This window comes from Scyliorhinus torazame, chromosome 5 (genome assembly GCF_047496885.1).
Source record: "Scyliorhinus torazame isolate Kashiwa2021f chromosome 5, sScyTor2.1, whole genome shotgun sequence".
Taxonomy (NCBI): Eukaryota; Metazoa; Chordata; class Chondrichthyes; order Carcharhiniformes; family Scyliorhinidae; genus Scyliorhinus; species Scyliorhinus torazame.
In genome coordinates, this window is record NC_092711.1 from 272,994,232 (window position 1) to 273,010,056 (window position 15,825).

At 47.0% G+C, this 15,825-nt stretch overlaps 1 protein-coding gene across 3 annotated transcripts in view; it reads left to right on the forward strand.

Moving 5' to 3' along the window:
* arhgap20b (Rho GTPase activating protein 20b) overlaps nucleotides 1-9,686 on the forward strand; it is a 156,827-nt gene extending 147,141 nt beyond the window's left edge. For all 3 annotated transcript variants that reach the window (XM_072505578.1, XM_072505577.1, XM_072505579.1), the window contains exon 15: nucleotides 2,188-9,686. In XM_072505578.1, the coding sequence (XP_072361679.1) occupies nucleotides 2,188-3,965 (1,778 nt within the window). In that variant the 3' untranslated portion in view covers nucleotides 3,966-9,686. The remainder of the gene's footprint in view (nucleotides 1-2,187) is intronic.
* The last annotated feature ends 6,139 nt before the right edge of the window (nucleotides 9,687-15,825 follow it).

Below are 15,825 nucleotides of genomic sequence, written 5' to 3' on the forward strand. Positions count from 1 at the left end.
TTCCAGAGATTTGAAGACATGATCCAGGTTGACATTTCAGTATAATAATGAGTGTTAGGCGTTGTCCAAGGTGTCATCTTTCAGATGAAATGTTAAACTGAAGCCCAGCTCCCCTCTCAGAGGTACATAAAAAGCCTCATGGCAATATTCATAGGATAGCTCTAGCCGAGAGTGAGGTGGCCCTGGCCATTATTTATCCTACAACCAACATCATCAAAAAAGATGCTGCTTCTGTGATTCCCCACATTACACTTCCTTGGTTAGACAACATTTTAGGATGTTCTGAGCTCATGAGGGGCACCAGAAATGCAAGTCCTTTTCTTTCCATTCAGTTGGTTAAGTTGCTAATTGAAAGATTTTTTTTGCTCGATTATATTGTAAATCTTCAGGCTGTCAAATTAGGTTTTGTCATGCTGCTAGCTCTGGGTTTGTGGAAAGTCTAAGGTCCATAAATGACACACTTGACATCTCATACTGGGAAGGGAGCTAATGTGGTCATGTCATACATGCACCATATACACCAGGAGGATTAGATCACAATGTCAATCAACTGCTCCAGCTTTCTTTGACACACAGTTTTGAAAGGGGTCGCACAGGTCCTGTGAGCACCTGTACCGTTCACTCCTGTGCAACAAAGAACAATACAGCATAGGAACAGGCCCTTCGGCCCTCCAAGCCTGCGCCGATGACGTGTCCTGTCTAGGCCAACTGCCTGTATCCTTCTATATCTATGTCTGTTCATGACTCCCTGACTTTGAAACTGGAGGAGGAATTTTACAGGGGAGCATATTGCTCATCCCTTCCTGTAGAAAAGTTGAACATCAGCCAACCAACTTTAAAAAAGACTGCCCCACAACAATATTACTTATCTATTCAGATAAGTCTTAAAGGTCGCTCACGTATCTGCCTCAACCACCTCACTTGGCAGTGCATTCCAGGCCACCAGCACCCTCTGTGTAAAAAACACACATCTCCGCTGACCCTTCCCCCTCTCACCTTGAACTTGTGCCCCTTTGTACTTGTCATTTCCGCCCTGGGAAAAATCCTCCAACTGTTCACCCTATCTATACCCCTAATAATTTTATAAACTTCTATCAGGTCGCCCCTCAGCCTCCGTCTCTCTAGGGAGAACAATCCCAGTTTATTTAATCTCTCCTCATAGCTAACTGATCACTGCCAGCAGCACAGGCCCTTGAACACCTGCACTAATCACTTGCTGCAGCACAGGTCCTGTGAACACCTGCACTAATCACTGACAGCAGCACAGGTCCTGTGAACACCTTTGCTAATCACTGACAGCAGCACAGGTCCTGTGAACACCTGTACTAATCATTCACAGCAGCACAGGTGCTGTGAATACCTGTACCAATTACTCCCAGCTGCACAGGTCCATGAACACCTGTACTAATTACTGCGAGCAGCACAGGACATGTGAACACCTGTACCAATTACGCCCAGCTGAACAACTGTAATGCACGAGGGACCCCTTACTGAGAGCAAATGATCTTTTAGCGCCTGGTGTTTGTCCCACAAGATCTGGACATGTGTATTCTTTTAATTAGTTAACCCTACTTACAACAATAGTAATGGGTAAAGGCCTTGTCAAACTAAACCATAGGGCCGAGAAGTCCAAATGATGATCTGAGATTGCTGATATCTGCCAGGGTGACTATAAAGAAGCTAAAGTGCTGTTGTACCATGAAAGAAATTAAATCAGCCAGGCGTTCTGCTATAATTAACTATATTTAGTCTGTGGTTCTAACAGGTGAGTGGGCTATTCCTGTCAATTTTCCCATTCAATACTCTCCTGCACTTTTTTTCAAAATGTGAGTTTATTAACAGAGATTAAACTTGTCATTTTTTAAAAGTTGGGATCAATTTTGTTACTTCTTAATAAGTGGAAACAAAGCAGTAAAAATGTTTCTGGAAATATGTTCGAATATGTCCTGCTTCAAACTGGAAAGATTGTCAAATGGGGACAAATTTTGGTTTGGCTATGTTGACCATGGCTGTTGAATAGCCTACTCTATTTCACTGCCTACATCACACACATGACTGACCATATATCTCTTCGAGCATCTGAGGGACAATATTGCAGTGAGGGTCAGCGCCTTCAGGTGAGAGCATATGAAAACCACGTTGAAAACTTATGACATTCTGATCTTTCTTTCAATGTTACCTTTGCAGATGTGGACTTGCTGCCGCCACGGTATTCTTCTGAGAACATGGATTCAGCATTGTCCGGTCAAAAAAGGCAAAAAGTTCAAAAGGACAATCAAAGCAACTCCATCTTCATCAGCCTGAATGAATCTGGAATGCACACGGCTGAAGAATCCAAGAACATTTGGAGCCAACAGAACTTGTTCAATGATGAAGTTCCATGTATGAAAATCCTAGAGAAGAGTGACAGTGGAGACCTCTGCGAGCAGTTGGAAAATGAGTCTTTATATTCCTGCTCCTCCGTCTCTTCACTTGCAGCAATCCAGAGCATTGACTCAGCACGAGACCGTTGCTCATCCGAGCCCAGTGTTTGCCTGTCACACCAGCTGGCCCTGTCTCATGAGCCAGTGGCCCGCCAGTCGAGCTGTGATGCAGCCATGACTCACGGCCACCTTGATTATTTGCAACAGCTGAAAAGGCTTCAGATTGAAAGTCAGAAGCTGTTGGATGATGGGAAAGTCCCGGGTTGTAATAAACCAAGATATACTTATTGGAGGTCTCCTCAGATTAATACCAAGCTGAAACAGCCTAATCCACATAGAATGAATCTGTCAACAAGGTCAAGTCTGTCAAGCTTGTCCTCTCCCACCATGTCACCCTCAGGGTCTTCACTAAGTTCAATAGATAGTGCCTTCTCTTATTCCGACTCATCAGTGTTTGGTCGCAGTGACAGTTTGCACTTTGGAAATTCTGGGAAAAGCCAGATATCCTCACCTTGTACCTCCAATATGCTTCCTGGCAAATTATCTGGGTCATCACCATCTTCAGTGGCTTATTGTCTTGATGATTTGGATTGGTACAATGAGGAAACAGTAGAAGAGGGAGACTTGGACTGTGAGAGTGATGGAGAGGATTCGGCCCGAATACCAATGGAGCGTGTGTCTCATTCAAAAAGTCAAAGATCTGAGGATGATGAAGATTCTGTAAAGGACGTTGAATGTTTTACAAGTATAGCCTGTATCGAACACGATGAACTTGGAACAAATTGTGTCCAAAATGATACCGAGGAATTAAACAGAGAAAGTAATCAGGAAAGAAGGAATAGGTCCACTTTTCCCAATACAACACAATTTGTCACATTACCCGAGGAGCCCACTGTAGTGCCTTCTTTTAGTAAGAATGTTAAGCGCACTAAAATAACTTTCTACATGGCACCCGGTAAGCTGTTAACTATACAACATATGGATCAAGAGAGACAGGACCCTGAAGTTGGCAATGCCTCACAAGATAACAATAGTCATTACTGTGTATTGCCCCCCAGTAAAGGAAGTACAAAACCATCAGGGCAGACCTTAAAGGTTCACATCCCGCAAACTGTGTTTTATGGACAGGACTCTCCCTTGGTTCTCCAATCTGTTACACGAAGACAGATCTTTGATGCATCCAAGGCATCACAGCAAAACATTATACCTGGGGATATTTTAACGAGAACTTCTTCAAGAGACTCTCCTTCACAGAGCGATAAGCAGTTATTAGATGGCTCAACTCAGCCTGTAACTCCTCAGCAATGTAGCAATAACACTAGTAATAAAAGGCACACTATTCGCTTTATTTTACCGCCTTCTGTTAAAACTACTGTTAAGGACTACTTCCGTCACAACGAGGCCAAACACTGCCTCAGAGACGCTAAAATAGTGGAGAGTGAGCTAATTAGGAGAAGACAAGAGTGGCAAAGCAGACGGTGCACTGAATCACAATTGGAAGACTTTGAAAATATTATTTTTGCAGATGAATCTTATGTCTAAATATGTTACCTTCTGTTATTTTTATGTTATTTTTCTCACACATTTTTAAACAAAGGCAGCCCTCCATAATTTGCTACTGATAAAACTAGTTCCTGCATAAAAGGCTATCTGGTCATATATATGTATGTTGAGCACCAGCACTATTACCATAGCTTAGAAGTTACTACTTTAGAAATTGGCAAACTCCTAAATGTATAGAATCATTAGTTACAACACAGATGGTGGGCATTCAGCCCATCAAATTGGTGCCAACTCTTTGAAAAAGGAACTTAACTTGTTCCATTCTCTTGGCTTTTCACTGTTGTCATGTAGATATTTCCCTTCAGGTGCTTGTCCAATTACCTCTCAAAAACCAAGATTGATTCCATCTCCAACAGACATTTGTGCAGTGCATTCCAAATTGTAAAGATTTTTCCTCATGGCACTTTTTGTTCTTTTGCCAATATATGTTCTCTGGTTCTCAGCCCTCTCACCAATGAGGTCAATTTCTCCCTACCTACTCTATACAGACCCCTCATGATTTTGAATAACTTTATCAAATCTCCTCTCAACCTTCTCTGCTGGAAGGAGAACAACTCCAGCTTATCCAACCTATCCATGTTACTGAAAGCCCTCATCCCTGGAGTTATTCTCGTAAATCTTTAATGAACAAACTTTGAAGCCTTCAAATCCTTTCTGAAGTGTGGTACCCAGGATTGATTACAATACTCCAGGCTGAGGATGAAGTGGTGTTTTATTAAGGTTCACTATAAGTTCTTTACTTTTGTACTGTATATCTCTATTTCTAAAACTCAGTTTCCTGTGTGCCTTTTCAAGCACTTTCCCAGCCTGCACTGCCACCTTCAACGATTTGTACACATAGGCCCCCAGGTCTCTTTGTTCCTACATCCTTTACAGAATTATACAATTTAATGTATATTGTTTCTCCTCATTGTTCCTACCAAAATACAAAACTTCACATTTTTCTGCATTAGATTTCTTCTGCCACCTATCCACCTATTCCACCAGCCTCACTATGTCCTTTTGAAGTCTATCAGAATCCAAAAAATTTGCACACTTCCAAGTTTTGTGCCATTTGCAAGTTTGGAAATTGTGCCTTGCACACCCAAGGCTTTAATATAGATCAAGAAAAGCAGTGGTCCTCATACCAGTTCCTGGGGAAACCGCACTATAAACCTTTCTTCAGCTCAAAGACCAATCATTCACCACTTTTCTGTTTGTGTACCTCACCCAACTTTGTATCCCTGTCACTTTTATTCCATGAACTTCACCTTTGCTATGAGGCCTACCAAGTAGCACTTTAAAAAATCTTTGGGAAGTCAATATACACCACATGAACCACATTTCCTTCATGTATTCTCTCTGTCACCTCATGTAAAACCCCTGTCAAGTTGGTTAATTAATCCACACCTGACCAAGTGACTGTTAATTTTGCAGTAGATTATTGTTTCTAAAAGCTTTTCCAATGCTGAGGTTAAACTGACTTACCTGTAATTGCTGGGTTTCTCCATGCACCCTTTTCCGAATTACATTTGCAATTCCTCAGCTCTATAGCACCATCCCTGTAACCCATGGAGAACTGTTAGGCCTGAATTCTCGCTCCGCAAACTAAACTCGGGAGAACGTGCCCGAGGGTCTAATTTTCTTTGGGTTTGGTGGGGGCACACAGTTGTTAGCTGGAGTGGGCCTGTCACCCCCAGGAAGAGTTCAGAGGTAGCCACAGGGGTTGCCAGGATCAGAGGCAGGTCATGCGAAAGGCCCATCTCAGTGATCTGCGACTTGGTCCCAGCTGCAAACAAAAAATAACAAAACAGCACCCTGCATATGCCCTCACTGCCTCCCACACTCACATTCCCTGTGCCCCATTTGGCAGCCTATGCCACCACATGACCCCACCCACCCCCATGATCCCTCATACTCTTTGTACCAAACTATGTCCCAATTCCCACCTCCAAATGGGCCTTTATAGCGCCATGCCAATTTAGTTCCAATCTTGCCAATCCATGGCCCACACCCATGGCCCTTTGTGCTTACACCCATCATGGCAACTCACCCAGCATCCACCATAGGCAGACCTCAGGACCCAAACTGAGATGAATGAAATAAAGTTCTAAGTGTCTATCGCGGACTTCATTTTCTTAGAGTCACTCTCAATCATAAAAAAAATTCACTACATTTACATTCCTTCAATTATATAATCCTATATAAAACAAACATTTTTTTCAAGTGCTTAATCTCTTATAAAAACAAGCATTTGTATTTATAGCCCCACATCAAAGGTTTTATAACCACTTGGATCCTTCAAGCAAACTTTGAACTGACAGCCTCCCCACTGTGATAACAATAGGTTGTGAAATCAGTCATGCAGTAGAAATCCCATAATGATGGCTCTCAGGTTCATGTCACAGACAGAGTGAAATAGCAAGTACATTTTAAAACTGCAACATATTTGCTTTTTTCCTTTAAAAGGCAAGGTGATTTAAATATTTTGAAAACTTGACAGTCCCCATTACATCAAATCTTGATAGTTCCTATAGTTTATCCACTTTTACTGCACATTGACCTCTACTTTTAACACTCCTAAAGGGTGTTTGACCTCTCTCAAAGTGCATGCTACCTCTCCTAAAGGTGTCCCTTGACTTAACCAAAAGAGTACCCCATCTTTCCAATGAATTCCAGCAGCTGTAGACCTTCTCCTTAAAGATCTGAAGTGAAAACATTGTGTTTCAGATATTTTATTTATAAAAATGGATTTGTTTGAAGGCAGCTGCACTTTTACATGTGAACCACAGATGTGCAAACTACAGCCTCCCCCATTCCCTCCCCAGTAAAAATGGTAGATGGTGGGTTTGGGGTGGGTCTCTAGGGCCAGTTAGGCTAAGGCAGAGACCCTTGTCATCTTGGCGAAATTTCAGGCTGATCTGTGCAATTACCTTCCTCAGCATTCACAAATGCATTCCATCCAATCCTGGTGATTTATCAACTTTAAGTACAAACAGCCTATCTAATATCACCTCATCAAATTTTAGCTAATATAGTATCAGCTAACTTCTCTTTCACTATGACTTTTGAAACATCTTCCTTGGTAAAGGCAAATGCAAAGGAGGTTGGTTAGCTAGCTCAGTTGCCTGATGGCAAGAGTGTGCTGTAGAATCACAACAATGGCACAGGTTCAGTGCCTGTACCCACTGTGGTAGTTCATGGAGGCTTCTGTTGTCCTATGCTTGATGCAGAAAAATATGCCGATGGTCCCATGTGGAGTATGGCTAATTACCAAAGTACTCATTAATAATCCACCCATGTGCTTTTCCTACATGTCAAGGTCCCCTTTTTGTTCCCTAATTGGCACGCCTCCTCTTAGTATCCTTTTACTGTTTCTCTGCCTTATTGTAAAATTGTGGATTCCCTTTCATGTTAGCTGCCAATCTCTTCTCATACCTTCTCATTGCCTCTTAGATTTCCTAGTTCACTTCTCCTCTGAACGTTTTATATTTAGTCCGGTTCTTGTTGATACACATTTTCTGCTTTTTCTTACGGTCTGTATTTTTTGTCATCCAGGGAGTTCTGGTTTTGATTGTATGATATTCCTGCATTCATTATTTTCATGGAGAAGTTAACTGGCACATGTCTGTTGAACTAATGGCTAGAAATACGTTAATTTTTTGTCCAGCAGTTTCAAAAGCATTGGCTTCTAGAGTTATGTCACCACAATGTTTTTCACAGCGTTCTTCCTAATGTCAGACATCCTACAAGTTGCACTATAGGGTCATTTGTGTCACCTCCAGTTTGTAAATGGTATTTCTTTGGCACTCTGCTGGTTCCACGATGATACCAAAGAGTTTCTGTTCTGATACCTGAATCAAGCAGGTCTGAAGTTTATGATTAACCAACTAACCTGACTCACTTTATGCTTTAATGCATAAAGCCAACCTAACTGAACCAGCACGTGGAGATGGCTGGCATATTGTGCTGGAAAGCTGCAGGATTTCAGCTGATTACACTCTAGAATTGTCCCTGCAAACATTTGGAGGCCTTAGGTTATAGTACTGCCAACCTATATGTAAGTGCTGTGGATTTTTGTAAGTGTCCCGAGGCAGTGTTTGCACAAAGGATTGTTCAGACATAGATTTTACACAGATAGAGGATAGAATTGAATTTTATGCCCCACCCCCACCCCACTCAGAGTTGGGGTGCATAAATTGGGTTGAATGTCATGAGCAGCAATTCCGGTGCCTAGCTTCCCACCCTGATTACCCCCACAATTTTACCCTTGACAGGGGGGAGGTGTTCAGATGTCCATCCACCAGTTGGACCAGTTGAGGACCTTGACCTACCAATTAATGGCTACTTAATAGGAATTTCTTCATGGTGGGCAGAGGCCGACACCAAGTGCAAAGCCTATTGTGGTGGGAAATGGGTAAGGTACTTTCTTTATGGGACCCGTGCCTATAGGAGCCCTCAAAGATCTTCCCATCCCCATATATCACCATTCCACCTTCCCTCTCCACCTCGGCCGCCCCAGTTCCCTTGCCCTCTTCAGTGGGACCTGCGAGGCGTGTCGAAACCCCCCCACCCCCTGCACTTAATTTTGCAACTGGCTCCACGGACGGTTGCCATTGGCAATCCCTGGCAATTGGCAGTCCCTGCAGTGGCCACTGCTCCAGCTGATGTTGCTGGACCCAGAGAGCTGTCGGTCCTTTGATTGACTGACAGCTCTTAGAAGCAAGATTTGCTCTCCCATTGGGGATGGAAGGCTTGGTTCAAGCAACTTAAAAGCCCACCAGCCGTAAAATGGCGGCAGGGTGAGCTAGACAAGTGGAGCAGGGCTTGCCCCCTACTTTATTGTCCAGGACGACAAGAGGGCAGGTATCCCACCCCCAGCTTTAAATCCAGGCCATAGGTACTTTTGGCTTGGAGACTGGTGAAATCAGCGATAGTTTTCCACTTGGCTGATCAAAATAAAATTTCCCAATGGCTCTGTGTGTAAAAGCATAGCACTGCCATGCTAATCCAGGGGAAGTCCCACTGCAGCTGCATTTGGGGTGTTTTAATTGGCTTTGTATAGAGAGAAGACACCGTTCCTACTTCTGCTTTGTATCCAATGACTCCTGCTACAAAATGTTTGTGCATGGATATCAGGTGAGAGCAAAATTGAGCTTTGTTGCAAAGCAATTCATGTTTAAATAGCCTGGCAAAGCGTATTGTCTGGCTTCATGGAAATTGAACAGCTGCTTAGGTCCTGGAGGACTGTTGACACTTCTGTAACAGTATCCTAGTGAACAATAGAGCAAGGGAAAAACCTAAAATAAAAATTGTTTAAAAATCCCTCATGTCTGGCGTTGGGCCAGGCATTTATTTGCTTAGTTGTCTGTTGCTTTTCCTGCCTCTGTACGATTTCTGCAGTTACGTTCCTGTGAGATTGAGAGACATCTTTCAAACCTGTTGCTTTGGTACATTCCATTTACCATGCATTTGGATTTCTTTTAACAATGGTACACATTTCCTCAATGTTATAGAAGATGTTTATAATTTTCAGTTGAAAAGCATGCTGCTTCTTTCTCCAGCATGAACATTGATTGTATAGTGTACAGTGTCGAACCAAATGTTAAACTGTTGCATTCATTTTAATCTGAGTTATTAGCCACCTTGAATGTTGCTCATTATGAAGAATACTGTAGAGCACCATATTTATTACAACTAATAGACACTGAAGATTTTTAATTGTGTGTAGCTTTATTAAAAATGATCATGTTGTGAGCCAGAGGGAACGTAAAGATCCCAAATCCAGGCCCTCAGAACTGCACTGAAATAAACTGGCCTCAGACAGAGTGGATCGGGGGTGGGGGGGGGGGGGGGGGGAAAGAATCATCCATTACCATTACTTTCTGCTGATCTTGTTTGGAGAGTGTGCCTGTCTGGAAATTGATTGAAGACAGGATTGGGCTTGGATGTGATGACCTGCACAGTTCAATAGTTAACGAGAACACATTGTTAAACATACAGACGAAGAATGGCCACATGCGTGAGGTAATAATGAGCTGCAAGTGCCTATGACAGCTAATGCCACCAAGAACTGGCACCTTCACAGCAGTGCGAGAGAAAACTGGAGAAAAAAATTATAATACTGTAATTTGTTTGAACTGGGCACTGCTCGATACTCGTACTACAGTACTATCTTGATGAAATAATTTAGTTGAAATTTTTCATATTAACTCGCAGTCATGAAGCTTCAGAAATCTTGCTGGGTAGCATGCTGATTAAATATGAAAACATCTCTCTGCTCAGCCGCGGGTGTATGTCCCACATCTGCCCAGTGGCACACAGGAAGAGCATGCATTTTTTTATCATAAAGAAAACTAGATGAAAAAGCCAAGGTTAATAGTGCTCTGCACCATCTAATTAAAACAAGCTTTAACAACAAGAGAGAAGGGCAAAGTACCAGGAAGTAGTGATTAGGTAACCCCCACATTCGGATTTTAGAAGCCTGTAAATTAAAAACAGAACGAAACACTGAGGGAGGTAAGGAGGTATGCAGCTCTGAGGTTCCAGGAAATGTTAGGGGGTAGTTTTCTGGATACCCTGGGCACAATGATTATGAGGAAATAGGGCAGTTGGAACAGATACTTGGAGAAGAACTTGATGGTTTTCTTTTCATTGGGGGAATAAAATACGGCAGGATTATTTATACTCATGCATTCCAATCTGCCTGATCCAGCCATCTTGGGGCAGACCCACTTTACAATGAATTTCAACATATTCTATCCCAGAGTAGGAAAGGAGTATTTGGAAAGTTTTTGCAGTCATAACAAAAATAAATGGGATTTATTTATATTGAAAGAACCAGTAATAACAACTTATCTGTTTGAGCCTCTTCTGTCCCCACATCCTCTTCTCACTACTTTTACTTGGCGGGAAGGACACTAAAACATCCCCAAGCCCAGTAGGTAAAATTGTAGCCGATGGTTATTGATACCGCGGAGCCCAGCATTGCATATTTGAAAAAGGACCCAGCTGCGTTCAGGCAGGTATCCTTGCAGTTTGCTCAGAACAGACAGCCAAACTTCCAGACAATGGGAATGCAGCAGGATGTCAACAAGTTTGTCAGCCAACCGATTGTGGATGCTCATCTACCCAGTGATGCACTATCAATTACCACAAAGAGGAGTGTAGTGAAATAATCGAGGCTTTATTGAGCAAAGATGTTGTGCCTCCTGTAGCTGCTACCAGAATGGCTGCAGCACTGGCGAGCACACACATTTATACACCGCCTACTGGGCGGAGCCAGCAGGCAGGGATTTACCCATGTACCTCTACTATTCGTGTCTTACCGTAATACATACAATACTGCTAGTGGTGACCACCACATTCACCCCCTGTTAAAAGAGTCCGGCGGGGATGGTGGAAAAAAAATTACAAGTTCAGTCTGTCGGGGGCCGTGACCCTCCTCTGTGATCGTCTCAGTCCTGGTGGTGATGTGGGCACCGACTTGGTCACCTGTGACTCCGGGAGCGTATTGTCCTCGTCTTCGTCACCCCTGAGTGGAACCAGTGGGAGGACGGATCCTCCTGGGGTGGGGGCTGCGGTGAGGTCCGCTGGGGGGAGGGTGAGTGGCACAGGGGTGAATGAGGCAACCGGGGAGGGGGGGGGGCGGTGTCAGGTCGGGGTCCGTGGGTGAGGATCCAGCGGGTGCCAGGCCCCGGAGGGAGACAGTGTCCTGGCGTCCGTTGGGATGTGCCACGAAGGCGTACTGCGGGTTCGAGTGTAGTAGGTGGACTCTTTCGACCAAAGGGTCCGACTTATGGGTCCGCACATGCTTGCGAAAGAGGACGGGTCCAGGAACTGTCAGCCATGTTGGGACCGAGACCCCAGAGGTGGACTTCCTGGGGAAGGCAAAGAGACGATCATGAGGGGTCGCGTTAGTTGCGGTGCAGAGGAGCGATCGAATGGAGTGGAGCGTGACGGGGAGGACCTCCTGCCAGCGGGAGACCGGAAGATTTTTAGACCGCAGGGCCAGCAGGATGTCCTTCCAGACCGTCCCGTTCTCCCTCTCCACCTGTCCGTTTCCCTGGGGGTTGTAGCTGGTCGTCCTGCTTGAGGCAATGCCCTTGCTGAGCAGGAACCGACGTAGCTCATCACTCATAAGAGGATCCCCAATTGTTGTGGACATAGGTGGGGAAACCGAACAGTGTGAAGATACTGTAGAGGGCTTTAATGACCGTGGCAGAAGTCATATCGGGGCCAGCAGGATGTCCTTCCAGACCGTCCCGTTCTCCCTCTCCACCTGTCCGTTTCCCTGGGGGTTGTAGCTGGTCGTCCTGCTTGAGGCAATGCCCTTGCTGAGCAGGAACTGACGTAGCTCATCACTCATAAGAGGATCCCCAATTGTTGTGGACATAGGTGGGGAAACCGAACAGTGTGAAGATACTGTAGAGGGCTTTAATGACCGTGGCAGAAGTCATATCGGGGCACGCGATGGCAAAAGGGAACTGGGGGTACTCATCGACCAAGTTCAGAAAGTACGTGTTGCGATCGGTGGAGGGGAGGGGCCCTTTGAAGTCCATGCTGAGGCGCTCAAAGGGGCGGGAGGCCTTCACCAGGTGTCATCGATCTGGCCGGTAGAAGTGCGGCTTGCACTCTGCGTAGACCTGCCAGTCTCTGGTGACAGTCCTGACCTCCTCAATGGAGTAGGGCAGTGATTAAATGGAAGAACCGGGTGACCACCCGGGTGGCAGAGGTCATAGTGGAGAGCCCGGAGTCGGTCCACTTGTGCGCTGGCACATGTACCGCGGGATAGGGCATCAGGGGGCTCGTTGAGCTTCCCCGGGCGATACCAAATCTCGTAATTATAGGTGGAGAGCTCGATCCTCCACCTCAAGATCATGTTGTTTTTGATCTTGCCCGGCTGTGTGTTATTGAACATGAAGGCAACCGACCGTTGGTCAGTGAGGAGAGTGAATCTCCTGCCGACCAGGTAATGCCTCCAATGCCGCACAGCTTCCACAATGGCTTGGGCCTCCTTTTCGGCAGAGGAGTGCTGAATTTCGGAGGCATGGAGGGTGCGGGAAAAGAAGGCCAGGCCTGCCCGCCTGGTTGAGGGTGGCGGCCAGAGCTACCGACCTGAAAGGGGAGGGACTAGTCAACCGCGTGCATCATGGCCGTGGCGATGTCTGCCTTGATGCGGTTGAAGGCCTGGCGGGCCTCAGCCACCAGGGGAAAAACTGTGGACTGAATGAGTGGGCGGGCCTTGTCCGCATAATTAGGGACTTAATGAACATAGTAGGAAAAAAAACCCAGGCATCGTTTCAGGGCCTTGCGGCAGTGGGGGATTGCCATGAGGGGGGCGCATGCGGTCGGGGTCGGGCTCTAGGACTCCATTTTCCACGACATAGCCAAGGATGGATAAGCGGTTGGTGCGGAACACGCATTTCTCCTTATTGTACGTGAGATTAAGGAGTTTGGCGGTCTGGAGTAATTTTTGGAGGTTATCGTCGTGGTCCTGTTGATCGTTGCCGCAGATGGTGACGTTATCTAGGTACGGGAAGGTGGCCCGCAGTCCGTACCGGTCAACCATTCGGTCCATCTCACGTTGGAAGACCCATTAGTGACGCCGAAGGGAACCCTAAGGAAGTGATAGAGGCGGCCATCTGCTTCGAACGCAGTGTATTGGCGGTCCTCCGGGTGGATGGGGAGCTGGTGGTAGGCGGACTTCAGGTCCACTGTGGAAAAGACCCAATACTGCATAATCTGATTGACCATGTCAGATATGCGTGGGAGGGGGTACGCGTCGAGCTGCGTGTACCTATTGATGGTCTGACTGTAGTCAATGACCATCCTGTGTTTCTCCCCAGTCTTTACTACCACCACTTGAGCTCTCCAGGGGCTATTGCTGGCCTCAATGACCCCTTCCCGCAGAAGCCATTGGACCTCCGATCTGGTGAAGGTCCTGTCCTCGGCACTGTACCGTCTGCTCCTGGTGGCGACGGGTTTGCAATCCGGGGTGGATCGACCTTAAGGGTCGTGAGGTCGCATACGGTGAGGGGGGGTAGGGGTCCGCCGAATTTTAAGGTTAAGCTTTGGAGGTGGCACTGGAGGTCCAGGCCGAGTAACAGGGCAGCGCAGAGGTGGGGGAGGACGTAGAGCCGGAAGTTGCTGAACTCTACGGTGAGGGTCGTGATGCAGTACCCCTGGATTTCCACAGAATGGGATCCGGAGGCCAGGGAGATTTTCTGGGTGACGGGGTGTACCGCGAGGGAGCAGCGCCTTACTGTCGTGGGGTGGATGAAGCTCTCTGTGCTCCCGGAGTCAGAAAGGCAGGACGTCTCGTGCCCATCGATCTTCACCATCATCGTCACGGTCGCGAGGTTGTGGGGCCGGGACTGGTCCAGGGTGATCGAGGCGAGCTGCGGCAGATGCTGCGAGGTCCTGGGCTGGTCAGTGGTGGCGTAGGTAGCGGCAGGCAATGAGCGGCCAGACGAGCAGGGGTCCTGAGGCGTCGTCCAAAATGGCGCTGAAGATGGCGGTGCCCATGGGGCACACATGGCTGGCTGCATCAAAGATGGCGGTGCCTACGGGCCGCATGTGACTTGTGAGGAGGAAAATGGCGGCGCCCCTGGGTCGCACATGGGGGGGGGGGGTGCAGGAACGCTGGGCCTGGAAACAGCGGCGACTGTCCTTGCCTGGCAAACAGAAACAAAGTGTCCCTTCTTTCCACAACCGTTGCAGATTGTGCTCCGCGCTGGGCAGCGCTGCCTGGGGTGTTTGTTCTGCCCGCAAAAATAGCACTTGGGCCTCCCAGGGTTGGCTGGCTGCCGCGCTGCGTAGGCTTGTGGTGAGCTGGAGTTGGCAGCTGGTGGGGCCCGCGATGCCCATAAGGGTGCCGTGCGGTCGGGGGCGTACGACTGGACGTTACGGGAGGCCACTTCTAACGAGTTCGCGAGCTGCCTAGTTCCCGCAAGATCAAGCGTACCCCCTTCCAGTAGGCGCTGGCAGACGTACGCAGATCTCATGCACGTAATGAAAGCGTCTCAAATTAAAAGTTCTGTGTGCTGGACTACCGAAACTGCCTGGCTGTCACAGTTCCTTCCCAGGATGTGCAGGGCACGCCAGGAATGGTCCAGAGACTCACCGGGGAGTTGCTGTCTCGTGGACAGGAGGTGCCTGGTGTATAGTTGGTTGACTGGCCGAACGTAATGTCCCTTTAGGAGCTCCATTGCTTTGGAGTAAGTGGGCGCATCCCGGATGAGAGGTAAAATGTCAGGGCTCACCCGTGAATAAAGGACTTGGAGCTTCTGCAAGTCCGAGGGTTCCTCAGTGGATGTTCGGAGGTAGCTTTCAAAGCAGGCTAGCCAGTGGTCAAAAGCGGATGTAGCACAGTACGAATATGGGGAGAAGGCGAGTAGGTTGTTGGCCCACCAACTGAGGAAAAGGGGAGCAGCGAGGGAGATAGGGGGGGTGAGAGATGAGGAGGGAGAGATGGAGCGGGGAGTGGAGAGAGTGAATGGAATGTTCAAGGCATTTTATGAAAGATTATATGAAGCGCAGCCCCCGGACGGGAAGGAGAGAATGATGTGCTTTCTGGATCAGCTGGAATTTCCTAAGGTGGAGGAACAGGAGAGAGTGGGGCTGGGAGCACAGATTGAGACGGAGGAAGTAGTGAAAGGGATTGGAAGCATGCAGGCGGGGAAGGCCCCGGGACCAGACGGATTCCCAGTTGAATTCTATAAGAAATATTTGGACTTGCTGGCCCCGTTACTGATGAGAACCTTTAATGAGGCGAGGGAAAGGGGGCAGCTGCCCCCGACTATGTCAGAGGCAACGATATCGCTCCTCCTAAAGAAGGAAATAGACCCGCTGCAATGCG